At 47.4% G+C, this 19,811-nt stretch overlaps 1 protein-coding gene across 1 annotated transcript in view; it reads left to right on the plus strand.

Annotated features, from left to right (window-relative positions):
• The first annotated feature begins 5,625 nt into the window (after nucleotides 1–5,625).
• Nucleotides 5,626–19,811, plus strand: part of SLC36A4 (solute carrier family 36 member 4) — a 389,091-nt gene continuing 374,905 nt past the window's right edge. Inside the window, exon 1 of the mRNA XM_077484990.1 lies at nucleotides 5,626–5,758. Within this exon, the coding sequence (XP_077341116.1) occupies nucleotides 5,716–5,758 (43 nt within the window). The 5' untranslated portion in view covers nucleotides 5,626–5,715. The remainder of the gene's footprint in view (nucleotides 5,759–19,811) is intronic.

Here is a 19,811-nt window from a genome sequence, read left to right on the forward strand (position 1 = left end):
TTGGACATTTCCACTTAGGTGTGTAATCACTTTTGTTGCCAGGGATTTACACATTAATGGCTGTGTGTTGAGTTATTTTGAGGGGACAGAAAATTTACACTGTTATACAAGCTGTACACTCACTACTTTACATTGTAGCAAAGTGTAATTTCTTCATTGTTGTCACATGAAAAGATATATTAAAATATTTACAAAAATGTGAGGGGTGTACTCACTTTTTTGAGATACTGTATAGTAATAGTTCCTATGCACTGCCCTACATACTACTGACCTCTGTACACTGCTCTACATACTACTGACCTCTGTACATTGCCCTACATACTACTGACCTCTGAACACTGCTCAACATATGACTGATCCCTGCACACTGTCCTACAACCTATACCTACCTACTACCTGTACACTGCTCTACATACCACTGACCTCTATACACTGCCCTAGGCACTGTATACCCCTGTACTCTGCCCTATGTACTACTGACCCCTGTACACTGCCATACATATTAATGACGCCTACCCTCTTCGCTACATACTACTGACCCCTGTGCACTGCTATACATACAGTGCCTTGATAAAGTATTCACACCCCTTGAAATGTCCCACATTTTGTCATGTTACAACCAAAAACGTAAATGTATTTTATAGGGATTTTATGTGCAGGGCCAGATTAAGAACATCATGGGCCTGGTGCTGAGGATTTTGGTGGGGCCTTTTAGAAACAATAAATAAAAATGCTACTATTTTTTGTTATAACAAATTAAATAAAAGAGAGAGAGGGAGGATGAGAGAGAGAGAGAAATGGGATGAAAGAGATGTGAGGGGTAAGGGAGGGAGGATGAGATAGAAAGGGGGGATGAGAGAAAGAAGATGCACATGAGGATGTGTGGGAATGACATCAACGCAGCCTGGCCAAGACAAGTGACCGAAGGCACAGAACCCAGAAGGAAGAACGGGTGAATATGGAAGTGCCCGGGCCTCGCCGGATTGATCACAGCACAGTACTGGAGGGCTCAGTCTGACAATTTAAGTGTACCCTAATGTGCTAATATGCTGTGCATACTTGTACATTATGGCATAACCTACCCCAGGGCCTCTAAAAAGTAGTAATGTTAGAAAAGTTTACTACCACTTTAATATCACAGGAGCCTCTCATGGGGCCCCCTACTGACCCTGTGGCCCTTGGGCAGTGCCTAGTGCATAGTCAACATTTCAAAAATATTTTTTTTACAAGTGCTATATTTAGAATAGCTAACATCCCCTATGTTCCTCTATACATCACAATAGTCATTACAAAATTAAATTACTAATAATGGGGCAGAACAAATATGAGAACTGTGAGATTTCCTTTAGTTGAACTAACAAATGTGTGCCCATTCTAGAGCTGGTAACATTGAGGATATTCAGTATAATTTTAAAGAACAGTTTTTGTGGGTTAAGAGGCATAGGGGAGGAGTATGGATGGTATAAAAGTGGGAAGCATGTGCAGGTGAGGGAGAGGAATGTGGAGGGTCTAACAGTGGGCACTATGTACACGAGAGGAGTGCAGAGGGTATGGCAGAAAGCACTATGTACAGGAGAGGAGAGTGAAGGGTATGACAGTGGGCAGTATGCACAGCAGAGGAGTGTAGAGGGTATGACATTGGGCACTATGTATAAGAGAAGAGTGTGGAGGGTATGACAGTGAGCAATATGTACAGCAGTGTGGAGGGTATGACAGTGGGCACTATGTACAGGAGAGAAGTGTGGAGAGTAGGACAGTAAGCAGTAATTACAGGAGAGGAGTGTGGAGGGAGGGTATGATGGTGGGCACTATGTATAGGAGAGGAGTATGGACGGTATGATAGTGAGTAGTATGTACAGGAGAGGAGTGTGGAGGGTATGACTGTGGGCACTATGTATAGGAGAGAAGTGTGGAGAGTATGACAGTGGGCACTATGTATAGGAGAGGAGGATGAAGTAATCTGGGAAGGAAAAATGTAAAGGTTTGTGGAAGGATGTTTAGGGACTGCGTAGTGGTTAAGCGGGCCAGACATGGATTGAAATTATACCAATTAAGCAGAGACCAGCCATAGTCGATCTATGTATGGGCTAGCTGGTTTTTACAAAGTCAACCTATTAACCGACTTGAGTACAACCAGCCTGTCAGGTTTTTCCCAAAACAATCAGTGCTGCCAGCTATAGTTAGCAACACTAATCATTGTATTCACTGGCAGAACACAATAACACTGCGGGAGTGATTGCCCCATTCACAAGTCAGCAGGTGAGAGGGTGTGTGGGGACAGGCTGGGGAGAGATACTAGTCAGTCCCTGGGTAGGCACTGGTTAATATCGTGTAACATAAAAAGTTGCAAATACCACAATTTTATTCCATAGGGTGTCTGCTAAAACAATATATAATGCTTGAGGATTCTGAGTAATTTTCTAGCATAAAAAAAAATGATGATTTTTAAATGTAGGAGAGAAGTCTCAGAATGGGCCTGGGTGGCAAGGGGTTAATTATCAAGTAATATACAAATAATTATTATAAGCTCTGAGAGTTCATCCTCTCAGTCTGCTGCAGAGTCTTCCAGCTTGTATTTAAACTGGCCGCTCTGGAGCCCTATATCTCCGGAACCATAGATGATAGCCCCATATTTAAACCAGTGCTGGAGTTGGTCTTTAGCTACCTACCCCCCAAATGTGGGGTCTCTGTGACTCCTGATTGCTGAGCTACAATCCTCTAAGTCGATTTTTTTTTTTTTTTTGGGCAAATGGGCCTATCTTGAGAAAGGGGCCTGGAGCTGCAGCTCCAATAGCCCCTATGTTAATCCGGCCCTGTTTATGTGATAGACCAACCAATAAAATGTTGAAAACCATTTATCATTTTCCTTCCACTTCACAATTATGTGTCACTTTGTGTTGGTCTATCACATAAAATCCCAATAAAATACATTTTTGTTTTTGGTTGTAACATGACAAAATGTGGAAAAGTTCAAGGGGTATGAATACTTTTTAAGGCACTGTATTACTGTACCCTGTACTCTGCCCTTCCTCTAGATTGGGGAGGTAGGTGGTTCTTGTTATACAGGTAGATGGATGGGAGAGATGGGGGATCTTTGCTATACAGGTAGGTGGATGGGGGAGGTAGGTGATCTTTGTTATACAGGTAGATGGATGGGGGGAGGTAGGTGATCCTTGCTATACAGGTAGGTGGATGGGGGAGGTAGGTGATCCTTGATATACGGGTAGGTGGATGGGGGAGGTAGGTGATCCTTGCTATACAGGTAGGTGGATGGGGGAGGTAGGTGATCCTTGCTATATAGGTAGATGGATGGGGGAGGTAGATGATCCTTGCTATACAGGTAGATGGATGGGAGAGGTAGGTGATCCTTGCAATACAGGTAGGTGGATAGGGGAGGTAGGTGATTCCTGTTATACAGGTAGGTGATCCTTGTTATCAGGGCCGGTGCTACCACTAGGCAGCTGCCTAGGGTGCACTGCTGCCTAGGGCGCACGGCCACTGGTGTTCCTGCTCTAGTCTATCTGCAGCAAGCAATTAATTCTCAGCATCAGCAGGCAGCCGTGGCTCCATTTGCACATAGTGTCAGAGGCGTAGGACTGTGTCTGACTCCCGAAGAACTGAAGCAAGCAAATATTTATTGATGGGCGCTGGTAGGCTGCATTTGATGGGCAATTCATTAAAAAGGTGGGGTATATATGGGCAGGGGAAAGGGGTGGAGTCGGGATTGAAGCCAAGTGGGGGTTGGGGGGTTGGGTGTAAAAATTAGTTTTCGCCTAGGGTGTCAAAATCCTTGCACCAACCCTGCTAGTTATATAGGTAGGTTGATGGGGGAGGTAGGTGATCCTTGTTATACAGGTAGGTGGATGGGGGGGTAGGTGATCCTTGTTATACAGGTAGGTGGAGGGGGAGGTAGGTTATCCTTGTTATACGGGTAGGTGGATGGGGAGGTAGGTGATCGTTGTTATAGAGGTAGGTGGATGTGAGGGTAGGTGATCCTTGTTATACAGGAAGGTGGATGGGGAGGTAGGTGATCCTTGTTGTGCAGGTAGGTGTATGAGGGAGGTAGGTGATCCTTGTTATACAGGTAGGTGGATGGGAGGGTAGTTGATCCTTGTTATACAGGAAGGTGGATGGGGAGGTAGGTGATCCTTGTTATACAGGTAGGTGGATGGGGAGGTAGGTGATCCTTGATATACAGGTAGGTGGGTGTGGGAGGTAGGGGATCCTTGTTATACAGGTAGGTGGATGGGGGAGGTAGGTGGATGAGGAATGTAGGTTTTCCTTGTTATACAGGTAGGCGGATGGGAGGGTAGGTGATCCTTGTTATACAGGTAGGTGGATGGGAAGGTAGGTGATCCTTGTTATACAGGTAGGTGGATGAGGAAGGTAGGTGATCCTTGTTATACAGGTAGGTGGATGAGGGAGGTAGGTGATCCTTGTTATACAGATAGGTGGATGGGGAGGTAGGTGATCCTTGTTATACAGGTAGATGGATGAGGGAGGTAGGTGATCCTTGTTATACAGGTAGGTGAATGGGGGGTAGTTGATCCTTGTTGTACAGGTAGGTGTATGAGGGAGGTAGGTGATCATTGTTATACAGGTAGGTGCTCCTTGTTATACAGGTAGGTGGATGGGGAGGTAGGTAATCCTTGTTATACAGGTAGGTGGATGGGGGGGGGGTAGTTGATCCTTGTTGTACAGGTAGGTGTATGAGGGAGGTAGGTGATCCTTGTTATACAGGTAGGGGGATGGGAGCGTAGCTGATCCTTGTTATACAGGTAGGTGGATGGGGAGGTAGGTGATCCTTGTTATACAGGTAGGTGGATGGGGATATAGGTGATCCTTGTTATACAGGTAGGTGGATGAGGGAAGTAGGTGATCCTTGTTATACAGGTAGGTGGATGGGAAGGTAGGTGATCCTTGTTATACAGGTAGGTGGATGAGGGTGGTAGGTGATCCTTGTTATACAGGTAGGGGGATGGGAGCGTAGCTGATCCTTGTTATACAGGTAGGTGGATTGGGAGGTAGGTGATCCTTGTTATACAGGTAGGTGTATTGGGAGGTGGGTGATCCTTGTTATACAGGTAGGTGGATGAGGGTGGTAGGTGATCCTTGTTATACAGGTAGGTGGATGAGGGAGGTAGGTGATCCTTGTTATACAGGTAGGGGGATGGGAGCGTAGCTGATCCTTGTTATACAGGTAGGTGTATTGGGAGGTAGGTGATCCTTGTTATACAGGTAGGTGTATTGGGAGGTGAGTGATCCTTGTTATACAGGTAGGTGTATTGGGAGGTAGGTGATCCTTGTTATATAGGTAGGGGGATGGGAGCGTAGTTGATCCTTGTTATACAGGTAGGTGGATTGGGAGGTAGGTGATCCTTGTTATACAGGTTGGTGGATGAGGGAGGTAGGTGAACCTTCTTATACAGGTAGATGGATGGGGGGGAGGTAGGTGCAAGCAGAAGCCTCTCAGACAGCCAGGATTTGTAGGCGGGGAAAGCGGATGGGCGGACAAATCGGTGAATTACACAGATTGAAGGGCGGGTTCACAATCCCAGCGGTCTGTCTGGTTGGGTAAAAGAAAAGTGTGGGCGGGGTTGTTTTGGGGTTACACGTGGAGGTGGGTGTGGCGGTGAATGTGCGCAGGCGCGGAGGGGACCCGGTGTATGTAGAGTGGTAAGCGGAGAATGTGGCGGTGTTTCCGGCGGAGGAGTGATGAGGTCGCACAGCGGGGACTCACATAGAGGAGAGGACAGAGGTAAGGAGACACCCGGGGCCGCCCCGTGTACTGTTCGCTGTCACCGCGCTTATGTCATCATTCCCCGCCACTGAGACGAAACAGGCCCGGCGTGACAGCGCCCCCTCCTGGCTCCTCGTCATATGACTTATGTGTGATCCCTGTCAGTTGTCAATGTGTGCTTCATAGGACATTCATTTACCCCTCCCCCTGTCATCTGTCATCTCCACACTACACCTCTCTCTGCTGACAACTGTCATTACTTACAGCCCACTTCTCTCTTCTTCCTGCAGTTATCTATCCCATCCCCCCTGTCCTTGTCTTCCCTCTCAGCTCTCATCTCCCTTCCTTTCCCTGTCTCAGCTTCATGTTGTCATTTCTCACCCGTCTTTCCTCTGTGATCCCCGCTGTCATCTATCATTGTCACATCACACTTGCATTTGCTGTCATTTGTCATTTCCCATTTGCAACCCAGACTCCTCCATTCCCTGTCATTTATCTCTCTGTCTGTCATCTGTCACTGCTCGCTATCATCTGTCTCACCTGTCATTGTACAGTAGGTTCCCGGCTATCTGTCATTTGTCACTACATTCTCATTTATTACTGTCCTCAGTATACACAGCGGCCGCCCCGCCCCCCGTATAGCAGGGTCTGTCATCTGTAACTTTACTGCTCTGTAGTCCACAGATCTCTCCCATTGATTACAGCTGGTTACTGCGACTGTCATCTCTCACTGCTAGCTATTATTTATGTCATCTGTCGTTACACCCAAGTTCACCTCTCTGCCTGTCCCTGATTGCTGTGGTTTCTATAATTTTACTGTCATCAGTCGCTCCTCACTATTGTGAGTTTTATGTGTCAGTCCAGAGTATGATCTGTGATATCTGTCCCTGGTACTCTTCACTTCCATCTACTGTCACCTGTCATTCACTCTATCACTTCATCTTCTCTCCTGTCAGCTGTCATTGCTCACTGCTCCCATCACTTCATCCACCATCCCTGTCAGCTGTCAATGGTCACTGCCCCCATCACTTCATCTACCATCTTTGTCAGCTGTCATTGCGCACGTCTCCCATCAATCCTATCTATTGCCCCTGTCAGCTGTCATTGCTCACTGCTCCCATCACTTCATATAGCATCCCTGTCAGCTGTCATTGCTCCCATCACTTCATCCACCATCCCTGTCAGCTGTCATTGCTCCCATCACTTCATCCACCGTCTCTGTCAGCTGTCATTGGTCACTGCTCCAATCACTTCATCCACCATCCCTGTCAGCTGTCATTGCTCTCATCACTTCATCTAGCATCCCTGTCAGCTGTCATTGCTCTCATCACTTCATCCAGCATCCCTGTCAGCTGTCATTGCTCCCATCACTTCATCTAGCATCCTTGTCAGCTGTCATTGCTCCCATCACTTCATCTACCATCCCTGTCAGCTCTCATTGCTCTCATCACTCCCATCTATTGCCCCTGTCAGCTGTCATTGCTCACTGCTCCCAAAACTTCATCCACCATCCCTGTCAGCTGTCATTTGTCACTGCCCCCATCACTTCATCTACCATCTTTGTCAGCTGTCATTGCGCACTTCTCCCATCAATCCTATCTATTGCCCCTGTCAGCTGTCGTTGCTCACTGCTCCCATCACTTCATCTACCATCCCTGTCAGCTGTCATTGGGCACTGCTAACATCACTCCCATCTATTGACCCTGTCAGCTGTCATTGGTCACTGTTCCCATCGCTTCATCTCGCATCCCTGTCCGCTGTCATTGGTCACTGCTCCCATCACTTCATATTCTGTCTCTGCCAGCTGTCACTGCTCCCGTCACTTCATCCACCATCCCTGTCAGCTTTCATTGCTCCCATCACTTCATCTAGCATCCCTGTCAACTGTCATTGCTCACTGCTCCCATCACTTCATCTAGCATCCCTGTCAGTCTGTCATTGGTCACTGCTCCCATCACTTCCATCTATTGCCCCTTTCAGCTGTCATTGCTCACTGCTCCCATCACTTCATCTTCTGTCTCTGCCAGCTGTCACTGCTCCCGTCACTTCATTCACCACCCCTGTCAGCTGTCATTGCTCACTGCTCCCATCACTTCATCCACCATCCCTGTCAGCTGTCATTTCTCCCGTCACTTCACCCACCTTCCCTGTCAGCTGTCATTGCTCCTGTCACTTCATCTAGCATCCCTGTCAGCTGTCATTGCTCCCATCACTTCATCTACCATCCCTGTCAGCTGTCATTGCTCCCATCACTTAATCTACCATCCCTGTCAGCTGTCATTGCTCCCATCACTTCATCTACCATCCCTGTCAGCTGTCATTGCTCCCATCACTTCATCCACCATCCCTGTCAGCTGTCATTGGTCCCATCACTTCATCCACCATCCCTGTCAGCTGTCATTGCTCCCATCACTTCATCTAGCATCCCTGTCAGCTGTCATTGGTCACTGCTCCCATCACTTCATCTCGCATCCCTGTCAGCTGTCATTGCTCACTGCTCCTATCACTTCATATTCTGTCTCTGTCAGCTGTCACTGCTCCCGTCACTTCATCCACCATCCGTGTCAGCTGTCATTGCTCCCATCACTTCATCCACCGTCTGTCAGCTGTCATTGGTCACTGCTCCAATCACTTCATCCACCATCCCTGTCAGCTGTCATTGCTCTCATCACTTTATCTAGCATCCCTGTCAGCTGTCATTGCTCTCATCACTTCATCTAGCATCCTTGTCAGCTGTCATTGCTCCCATCACTTCATCTAGCATCCTTGTCAGCTGTCATTGCTCCCATCACTTCATCTACCTTCCCTGTCAGCTGTCATTGCTCCCATCACTTCATCTACCATCCCTGTTCAGCTATCATTGCTCTCATCACTCCCATCTATTGCCCCTGTCAGCTGTCATTGCTCACTGCTCCCAAAACTTCATCCACCATCCCTGTCAGCTGTCATTTGTCACTGCTCCCATCACTTCATCTACCATCTTTGTCAGCTGTCATTGCGCACTTCTCCCATCAATCCTATCTATTGCCCCTGTCAGCTGTCGTTGCTCACTGCTCCCATCACTTCATCTACCATCCCTGTCGGCTGTTATTGCTACCATCCCTGTCAGCTGTCATTGGGCACTGCTAACATCACTCCCATCTATTGACCCTGTCAGCTGTCATTGGTCACTGTTCCCATCGCTTCATCTTGCATCCCTGTCAGTTGTCATTGCTCCCATCACTTCATCTACCATCCCTGTCAGCTGTCATTGCTCCCATCACTTCATCTACCATCCCTGTCAGCTGTCATTGCTCCCATCACTTCATCTACCATCCCTGTCAGCTGTCATTGCTCCCATCACTTCATCCACCATCCCTGTCAGCTGTCATTGCTCCCATCACTTCATCTACCATCCCTGTCAGCTGTCATTGCGCACTGCTCTCATCACTTCCATCTATTGCCCCTGTCAGCTGTCATTGCTCACTGTTCCCATCACTTCATCTTCTGTCTCTGCCAGCTGTCATTGCTCCCATCACTTCATCCACCATCCCTGTCAGCTGTCATTGCTCACTGCTCCCATCACTTCATCCACCATCCCTGTCAGCTGTCATTGCTCCCATCACTTCATCCACCATCCCTGTCAGCTGTCATTGCTCCCATCACTTCATCCACCATCCCTGTCAGCTGTCATTGCTCCCATCACTTCATCCACCATCCCTGTCAGCTGTCATTGCTCCCATCACTTCATCCACCATCCCTGTCAGCTGTCATTGCTCCCATCACTTCATCCACCATCCCTGTCAGCTGTCATTGCTCCCATCACTTCATCCACCATCCCTGTCAGCTATAATTTCTCCCGTCACTTCATCCACCATCCCTGTCAGCTGTAATTTCTCCTGTCACTTCATCCACCATCCCTGTCAGCTGTCATTGCTCCCATCACTTCATCCACCATCCCTGTCAGCTGTAATTTCTCCCATCACTTCATCCACCATCCCTGTTAGCTGTCATTGCTCACTGCTCCCATCACTTCATCCACCATCCATGTCAGCTGTCATTGCTCCCGTCACTTTATCTACCATCCCTGTCAGCTGTCACTGCTCACATCACTTCATCTTCTGTCAGCTATCATCCTCTGTCATCTCTGTTCTGTCATCCTCTATTCTCACTGTTATCACTTATTGCTTGCTTCTGCTGTTCCTGTTCAGTCTTGCTCCAGCCACCCCAGAAATATATGTGTGTGTATTTATATATTATTATTCTCCACCTCTGTCTCCTTCCCGCTGATTCCTCTCTGTGCCCTGCCGGTCCCTCCGCCCTCTCCTGGTAACCTCTCGCTCTCCTCCCGGTCCAGTAATAAATGGTTTTAGTGTCACGTGTGGGTTCTTCTTGTTTATGCCTCGGTTGTATTGCATGGAACACAACTAACACCACCTTTCTAATATTTCTATATCTTCCCTTCGACACTTTTTAAAAACATTTTTTTTATAAATAGTTATTTTCAATAAATGCAGGTTATATGTGATCTGTGGAGATTCGGGGTCCTTATATTGATAGACAACATGTCTGTGGAAATCACCCTTGTTGGGTTTCTTCGTAATGTCTAATGCAGTGACCTCAACCTCCACATGAAAAGATGTACAAAACCTTAATTCTCCGCCCTTCCCCTCAGTCTTCCATAGTTGTGTTGTACTGCGCCGGCTCCTCTCCTGCACACTGTGAGCTTCGTCCATCCAGGACAGCAAAGGAGACAGCCTGTCCCCACCCTCAGAGGTTGGCAACTCAAGAAGAAAGACTTCAAAATGTGGTCCCTCAGCCTAGTCCGTCAGTATTTGTTTCCCTCACCAGGGGGAAATGTGACTTTAAAGAGGAGCTCCAGTCTCCCCTCCACTAGCTGCTGACCTTTTAATATAAGGACACTTACCTCTCTTTCACTAAGGAAAACTAGCAGTGAAGCCTTAAGGGTTCACATTCGGTTTCCTACTGCGCATGCCCAAGTCATGCTGTACTTTGTGAATGGTCCCGCTGTCTTTTTCAGACCTGTGTGTGTCCCAGAAGTAGACCCCCCCCTTTTGCTCAGGAAGTAGAAGGGACTGGACATGCTCATAGATCACCATGGAGGACTTGCCCAGAAGCGGGAGTGGGTATCTGTCAAAAATAGGTACCCCCCTCCCCCCCAAAGTGCCAAATTTTGAAGTGGGGGGGGGTGCGAACAATTGAAGCTTCCCCTATTGGGTGGAACTTCACCTTGAAGAACTCCCTGTGCTGGAAGGGAGGATAGGCGACGTGCATCTTCATGTGGGTCAACTTGTTTCAAGCTCCCATCCAGCTTCGTCAGGTTCAGGTTCTCCTCCTTGATTCCACCATCAATGGGAATCCAGAATGCTCTTGAATCAGAAAAGGGCTGGCGACTCGGATGCTCTTGAATAAAAGTCCTTTATTTGATTACATGGGTACACGAGTGCCGGCTACGTTGATGCGTTTTGGCTAAGAAGTCATCAAAATCCAGAATGCTCTATTGGTCCCACTGCCTTGGGGACCGCTATGATGGCTTCAGTTCCCTTAGGCCCCTTCCATACTGGGGCGCTCAGCGCTCTGGCGGTAAAGCGCCGCTATATTTAGCAGCGCTTTACCGTTGTTTTAGCGCCGCTGATCGGCCGCTAGCAGGGCAGTTTTAACCCCCGATAGTGGTCGAAAAAGGGTTAAAACCGCCCGTAAAGCGCCGCTGCAGCTGTACTTTGCAGGCGGGTTTGGAGCGCTGCCCCATTGTATTCAATAGGAAGGGGCACTTTAGGTTTTAGGTAAATACACCGCTCCAAAGATGTGGCTTGCAGGACTTTTTTGACCGTCCTGCAAGCCCACCCCGTCCAGTGTGAAAGCCCTCAGGGCTTTCACATTGGAGTGCTCTGAGCGGCTCTTTCAGGGTGCTTTGCAGGCGCTATTTTTAGCTCCTGCAAAGCACCTCAGTGTGAAAGGGGCCTTACTGGTAGAGCCGGGTGTCCCTTCCGGTAGGGTAAAGCTACTTTCAGATTGGGTCATTGTGGGTGTCGGCAGTAAAGCGGCACTATATTTAGCGCCGCATTACCGTCATTTTAGCGGCGCTGTTTGGCCCATAGCGGGGCGGTCTTAACCCTCGCTAGTGGCCGAAAAATGGTTTAAAAGCGCCGCTGCCCAATTGTTTTCAATGGGAAGGGGCGTTATATGAGAGGTAATACACCGCTCCTATAGCGCTGCAAAGATGCGGCTAGCAGAACTGTTTTTCCCGTCTTGCAAGCGCACTGCTCCAGTGTGAAAGCCCTCTGGCTTTCACACTGGAGACACAGGAGAGGCTTGTTACAGGTGCTATACAGGCGTTATTTTTAGCGCTGTAGCGCCTGTAAAGAGCCTCAGTGTGAAAGTAGCCTAAGATATAGTTACAGGGTTAGATTAGGGTAGGGAAGGGATAGCAAACTTGTCAGTTATTGTTTGTTCATTCACCCAGTATAACAGAACACAGCATGGGTGAACCTCAAAAATGCAATAAATTGGGGTGTCATTTTCGCCTCTTGACACCAGCTCCTCCCCCAGCCTTTTAAGGGGTTTGGCATTCAGGCGGCAGGGCGGGGCTTGACCATGTGACTGTCATGATTGGCGATCACGTGATTAGGAAACTGCTGATCGTAAGAAGCAATCGGGAGCTTTTCTTGAGCCGCCAGCCACTGTGCCAGGAGCATGCAGGGCAAAGCTCTATTGACAATAATTTGTGCAAATATGTGGCCCCTTGGTGCTAAGACCTGGTCGCGGAGAAGCCTTGTATTTGCGTACAGTCAGTGCCTAGGGGTTTCCAGTTTAATAATTGTAATGTGCAAATGGTTGGTCAATATGTCTCTTTCTGTACTGTCTGGCATGCTTTTAGGCCTGATTCACACCTATGCATTTTTAGTGCTTTTTGCATTTCACAGATTTGCACTACAGATCATGTTCCTTAGGAAACCATGGTGAATGGACTGTAGTGCAAATCTGCAAAATGCAAAAAGCACTAAAATGCATTAGTGTGAATCAGGCCTTACTCAGGCAGCGCTGGCAACACACTCCGAGTCCATGCACACTTTTGTGTGTGTGTGTGGTATGCGGTGGGCATTTACATACATTTTTCTGCCCATCAGCAAGTCTATATAGTGAAAATCTGGGAGGTGGGTATACGGTAAGTGTAAAGCCTCATACACTTGATCGGATTTTGCGAGGGGAATTGTGTGATGACAGGCTGTTGGTGGTAAATCCAACCGTTTGTACGCTCTTTTGGACAATTGTTGTATTTTTCATGGATAAATGTTGGATGGCAGGTTCCGTGGACAAATGTCTGTTGGATTTTCCGAGAGGGTGTACACAAGTCCATCGGACAAAAGTCCAAAGTACAAAAACGCATGATCTGAGGCAAGGACGAGCCAGAAGCGGTCGGTCTTGTAAATTAATGTTCGTAATGGAGAATTAACATTCGTGACGTGGGGCGGGGTCACCCGTTACGTAACTGACAGCCCATCCCTACTGCTGACTGGTATTCGGGTACTCTGATCGGCTGGTGACTGGTATTTGGGTAGTCATATGTACTGTGACAGGTACTCAGATGAACTGTGACAGGTACTTTGATGGCTGATGACAGGCCCCCTTTATTGAGGGGGCAATCGGTGTGATTGGTGTACACTGTCAGTGGTAACGAGATGTTACCACAATCTCCTTCTCACACACGATCGATGTGTGAGGAGGGGAACCCGGTAACATCTCGTTACTGCTCTGAATTTACATTTTAGTGATCGGCTGTGAAAGGATCACAGCCAATCCTCTGGTAAACAGCCGACGGCCAATGGCTGGTTACCAGCGTTGGTGACGAGCAGTGTTCACACGATCGCAAGCAAGCGCCGTGCAAAGTGGGGCAGTACCATCTGTGATCAGCCGTGACTTCATTGTGGCCGATCACGTGGTAAACAGCCATGCCCAATGGCTGTTCACCCCCCTCGGTGGCGAGCGGTGTCTCCTTGACACGCCGCCACCAAAGGTACAGGGATGCGCGCACACGATTGCGCGCATTCCCTGTTTAAATGGATGGGCGTCATATGACGCCCGCCCAGAATGAGAGCCACGCTACCTAGCCATCATATGTTGGCGGGTGGCAAGCAGTTAATCACTCCAACAGTGTTAAAATGTTGAGAGGTTAAATCGCATGTAAAGTCGCAGCCTATTGGTGGCAGTGGCACCGCTCTATTCAGTGTGACACCTATTTTGCGGCACCGCACCAATTTGCAAAAGTAGTTCCTGCACGGCTTTTGCCGATTTCAGGTGTGACTTCGATAGACAACTGTGTATAAAGCCACAGAGATGTCTGTCAAGTAGCACCTGAAATCGCGCTGACCTAGCTACTTTGAAATCGCGCTCCTTCAAGTGAAGTAGCGCGATTTGAAAGTAGCATCAGTGTGAACATATTTGGGAACATGTAGCCACTCCCTGATCTGCTGCCTTTAGGGACAGCGAGTGGAGGGATCTTCTCCTCGCACTTGCTGTCACTATTTAAAAAAAATAATAATTTGGCTAGTTGGGGCTTCACCACACGTCATTTGTTCACAGAGGTCTGTTAATGTGAGAAGTACAACTACTAACAACCTTTATGGCTGTCGGCTTGTAGTTCTTGATGAACTATCAGGGAACTGTTGAGCCTTCTTGTAGTATATTGTCTCTTCCTGTCATTGTGTAACTGACAAGTCTACAGGAGTCCTGCATTGCACCCACCATTGCTGATCACGGCTGCAATGCTTTCCAGGCTTCTTGTAAAAAAATTATAATTGCACTTCTTTTTTTTTTACCTGCAAAAAAGATGTGCTAATAATATTATTTTACAAAGGTGAACTTATCATTTAACCAGCCTGAAGCCGCGTACACACGGGCTTACTGTATGGCCAACTTAGTCCGTCAGACAATCCGACGGACAGTCCGTCCTACTTTCGAATGAACGGACTTGACCACACACGGATGCACAAACAGTCCGTCGAAAGCTTGCGCGATGACGTGTACAGCACGTACGACGGGACTAGAAATAGGAAGTCCAATACACAGCAATGCAACCTTTCGCCGTGTAAATCCTTTCTGAGCATGCGCCATTCTTAGTCCGTCGAACTAGCCTACTGACGAGCGGATTGTCCGCTGAAGCCAAAGTATGACGGACAGTATTACGGAAATTCCGAAATACTTAGTCCGCCAGACTGCACGCTGAAAAAGTCCGCTGAAGCCCACACACGAGCGGACTGTCCGCTGAAATGTGTTTCGACGGACTAAGTTGGCCAGACAGTCCGCCCGTGTGTACGTGGCTTAAGGGGGGTATGGTCATGTCTGGTTATGTTGGTTTTGCGTCTCAAAGTGGTACATTATTTTGCATCGAAATGTGGCGTTTTTATATTGTAGGCCTGTAATTCTTAGTAATAACGCACTTACATCTGTCCAAAAAAGAGTCTAGTAGACATCCCGGGTATGATAATGTTTCAAACATGAAATCATTAATTATAATATAATAAATAACCACCGTATAACATGCACCTTCAATTTAAGAGGGAAGTTTCAGGAAAAAACTTTTGCTTCAAAGTGATTTAAAAAAATTAATAAAATAATGGTCAGTGCCCATCTGCAGCCTCAGTGCAGCCTGATCTGCGCCCATCTGCAGCCTCAGTGCAGCCTGATCTGCGCCCATCTGCAGCCTCAGTGCAGCCTGATCTGCGCCCATCTGCAGCCTCAGTGCAAGCCTGATCTGCGCCCATCTGCAGCCTCAGTGCAAGCCTGATCTGCGCCCATCTGCAGCCTCAGTGCAAGCCTGATCTGCGCCCATCTGCAGCCTCAGTGCAAGCCTGATCTGCGCCCATCTGCAGCCTCAGTGCAAGCCTGATCTGCGCCCATCTGCAGCCTCAGTGCAAGCCTGATCTGCGCCCATCTGCAGCCTCAGTGCAAGCCTGATCTGCGCCCATCTGCAGCCTCAGTGCAAGCCTGATCTGCGCCCATCTGCAGCCTCAGTGCAAGCCTGATCTGCGCCCATCTGCAGCCTCAGTGCAAGCCTGATCTGCGCCCATCTGCAGCCTCAGTGCAAGCCTGATCTGCGCCCCCATCTGCAGCCTCAGTGCAAGCCTGATCTGCGCCCCCATCTGCAGCCTCAGTGCAAGCCTGATCTGCGCCCCCATCTGCAGCCTCAGTGCAAGCCTGATCTGCGCCCCCATCTGCAGCCTCAGTGCAAGCCTGATCTGCGCCCCCATCTGCAGCCTCAGTGCAAGCCTGATCTGCGCCCCCATCTGCAGCCTCAGTGCAAGCCTGATCTGCGCCCCCATCTGCAGCCTCAGTGCAAGCCTGATCTGCGCCCCCATCTGCAGCCTCAGTGCAAGCCTGATCTGCGCCCCCATCTGCAGCCTCAGTGCAAGCCTGATCTGCGCCCCCATCTGCAGCCTCAGTGCAAGCCTGATCTGCGCCCATCTGCAGCCTCAGTGCAAGCCTGATCTGCGCCCCCATCTGCAGCCTCAGTGCAAGCCTGATCTGTACCCATCTGCAGCCTCAATGCAAGCCTGATCTGCAGTGCAGGAAATCCCAGAACCTTCATCTCCTGTTTACTTGGCTCTCAGTCGGCAGTCGCACCTCCGCCGTTGTCATTGGACCAGCTCCTGTGATAGACAGAACACTGGTCCAATGCCAGTGATGGAGGAGGGACTGTGTGTGTGACGTGAGAGCTGAGTAAACAGAAGATGACGGCTCTGTGAATTCCAGCGGTGCTCGTTCCCCTCTAAGGCTCACTATCGGCGTATAAAACGCACCCGTGATTTGCTCCCTATTTTCAGGGGAAAAAAAGTGTGTGTTATATGCCGATAAATACAGTAATTCTAAAAAATAATGTAATAATAAAATGAATTTCCCCACGATTCACTATTGCTCAGTTCTGCAAGTGTTCTAATTTATCATCGCTGTTTTCTAACCGCTTTTGAGACATTTTTGGTTGTCATGGACAATTTCAAGTTTCCAGGCAGAAAGAACAGTAAGTGTGTGTGTGTGTGTGTGTGTGTGTGTATATATATATATGTATATGTATATGTGTATATATATATATATATATATATATATATATATATATATATATATATATATATATATATATATATATATATATTAGGGGTGCAACGGATCAAAAAACTCACGGATCGGATCATTTTTCGGATGGGCAAATAATTTAATTTGCAAAAACTTGTGAAAATTCCACCACCATATAGTCCCCACTGTAATATACATCTCCCCCCACTGTAATATTGGTTGGGTATGGCAGGGTAGGGCAGAGTATTGGCAGAATACTGGCAGGGTATTGCAGAGTATGGATGGATGGCTGTGACTGCACTTGTCACAGAGCAGCGCTGTGGGCACTACAGATGCAGCCCACAGCGATGCTGCCCTTCCGATCTCTCCCCTCCACTGTACAGACCTGTACACAGAGGGGAGAGAGGAACTGGCGTCATCATGACGGAGCGATCACATTGTAAATGCCGACGGGTGCACCAAGATGGCCGCCGCTTCGAAACTAGGCTCAAGCCGCAGCCTTTCCTAAGGGGGTGAACGGGGTGACCCGTTCGGATCAGGGATCGGTGATGATCCATTGCACCCCTAATATATATATATTAGGGCCAAAACAACTAATCGACAACTAATCGATTATGAAATTAATCAATTTACTATTTTCATAATCGATTAATCGGCCACTAACATAATCGGATTAAAAAATAAATAAATAAAATTAGCCCTTTATAGTACAAAAAGAGCAAATCGCTACTGTAAATATTACTTTCACTGTCCCATAGTAAAAAATGAACCCCTTACAGTAGCGATTATTTGCTCTTTTTTGTACTAATTTTAGTTTTTTTTTTTTAACCCCATTATGTTACTAAACATCTCAGGCCTGGGTCACACCTCTGTGTTTTTTGGTTATTTCCACATCCATGATTTTTTTCAGCTGCTGCGTATTTGGAAAAGACAAGGACTTTTTTTTTTAACGCAAAATGGTGCTATTTTGTTTTTTTGGTTCAATATACTTCAATGGAGAAGCTGCAGAAAAGCATGTAATAATGCATTTTTGCGGCAATTTGTTTTTAATCTGCCCAACAACAAGTTGGCCAAAAAAATATGTAAAAATGCAAATCACAGCAAAATTAACTCTTTTTTAAGGTTATTAATCAAAACAATAATCGGCCAACTAATCGATTATGAAAATAATTGTTAGTTGCAGCCCTAATATAAATATTAATAAATATTAATATTATATATATTAGTGCATGCAGGGCACTGGACAAAGCACTAACAAAAGGGAGGTGAAATGATTTGATATAGTAATACTGTATGTGTTATGAATTTTGTACTTTTTGAATTTGCCGCCGGGCTCCGCCCTCATGCGTTGCGCCGCTCGCAGGGAATGGAGCCTGGAACACAGAGGCATCAGGCGGGGGCCAGAGCCCCCAGACACAGCGGGGGACATCTCAGGATCCTGGGGACAAGGTAAGTAACCTGAACCAGGATCCTGAGATGCAATCCAGAGTGTTGCTCGAGGTTATCGCTAATGGTACTGACGTTTAACCCCGAGCCGCGCTCGGGATTACCGCCAGGGAGGTTAAGCTTTCCAAAAAAAAGAATTGGAAGCTGATTGGTTTCTATGCAGAGCTGCACCAGATTTTGCACTCCTGTTTTTGTAAATCAGCCCCATTGCAATCCAGCGGGTCCAGCAGGTCCCCATGTCTGTGCATTTAAAGTGGTTGTAAACCCTTACAAACCACTTTGACCTACAGGTAAGCCTAGATTAAGGCTTACCTGTAGGTCCAAGAAATATCTCCTAAACCTACATGGTTTAGGAGATATTTACTAAAAGACAGTCACAGCTGTCTGCGGCTCATGCAGGCGCACTATCCCCGTTAGTGGCGGCTCCCCTGCGCATGCGCGGGAGTGATGTTATCGCTGCTCCGGCGCTGTGAGTGGCTGGAGCAGCGATATCCGGAAGAAGATGGATGGAGGATGGACGCTCCGGACTACAGGGGACAGCGGTGACTTCGCTGGCTCCTGTGTCAGGTAAGTAACACATAATGGGCTCATATGTGATGCATAGTAGTCCATTATGCTTTACCTTTGCAGGGAGACAAAGAGGAAGTAACACACATCAGGGTTTACTTCCTCTTTAACACTGATCTGCATAAAGGACAATATCGGTTTTATTTATCGTATTTGCATTCTACTAAAGCAGCCGTTTTTGAATCTTCTGCACAATAGACAAATTACAATTGTTTCTAAGTGCCGACTACACAAACACAAGTTTGCCAATTTGCTAGAAGGTCTTGAGTTTTATTGCTGGTGACTGGAATATTGGCAGTATCTGTACTAAAGGAGTGTGAGAACTGGTTGTAGTCTCTGTAGTGTAAACACCACGGAGCACAAAGCAGCCACCCAGGATTGGAATGATCTTTCCACACATTGGTGGCTGACTCAGAAGCCACAATATGGAAGTTACTTAATCTGCATATGTGTTCACACACGAGGCGGCACCTCTATTATTAAACATGAATTCCAGCTATGAATATACACTAGATCAGTGATAATGAACCTTGGCACCCCAGATGTTTTGGAACTACATTTCCCATGATGCTCACCTACACTACAGAGTGCATGAGCATCATAGGAAATGTAGTTCCAAAACATCTGGAGTGCCAAGGTTCACCATTACTGCACTATATTATCAAAAGTATTGGGACGCCTGCCTTTACACACACATGAACTTTAATGGCATCCCAGTCTTAGTCTGTAGGGTTCATTATTGAGTTGGTCCGCCCTTTGTAGCTATAACAGCTTCAACTCTTCTCGGTAGGCTGTCCACAAGGTTTAGGAGTGTGTCTATGGGAATGTTTGACCATTCTTCCAGAAGTGCATTTGTGAGGTCAGGCGTTTGATGTTGGATGAGAAGGCCTGACTCAGTCTCCGTACCAATTCACCCAAAAGGTGTTCTATTGGGATGATGTGCAGGCCAATTAAGTTCTTCCACCCCAAACTTGCTCATCCATGCCTTAAT

Source organism: Lithobates pipiens, unplaced genomic scaffold (genome assembly GCF_037356315.1).
Source record: "Lithobates pipiens isolate NorthernLeopardFrog02 unplaced genomic scaffold, aLitPip1_a1.2 Scaffold_17, whole genome shotgun sequence".
NCBI classification, from domain to species: domain Eukaryota; kingdom Metazoa; phylum Chordata; class Amphibia; order Anura; family Ranidae; genus Lithobates; species Lithobates pipiens.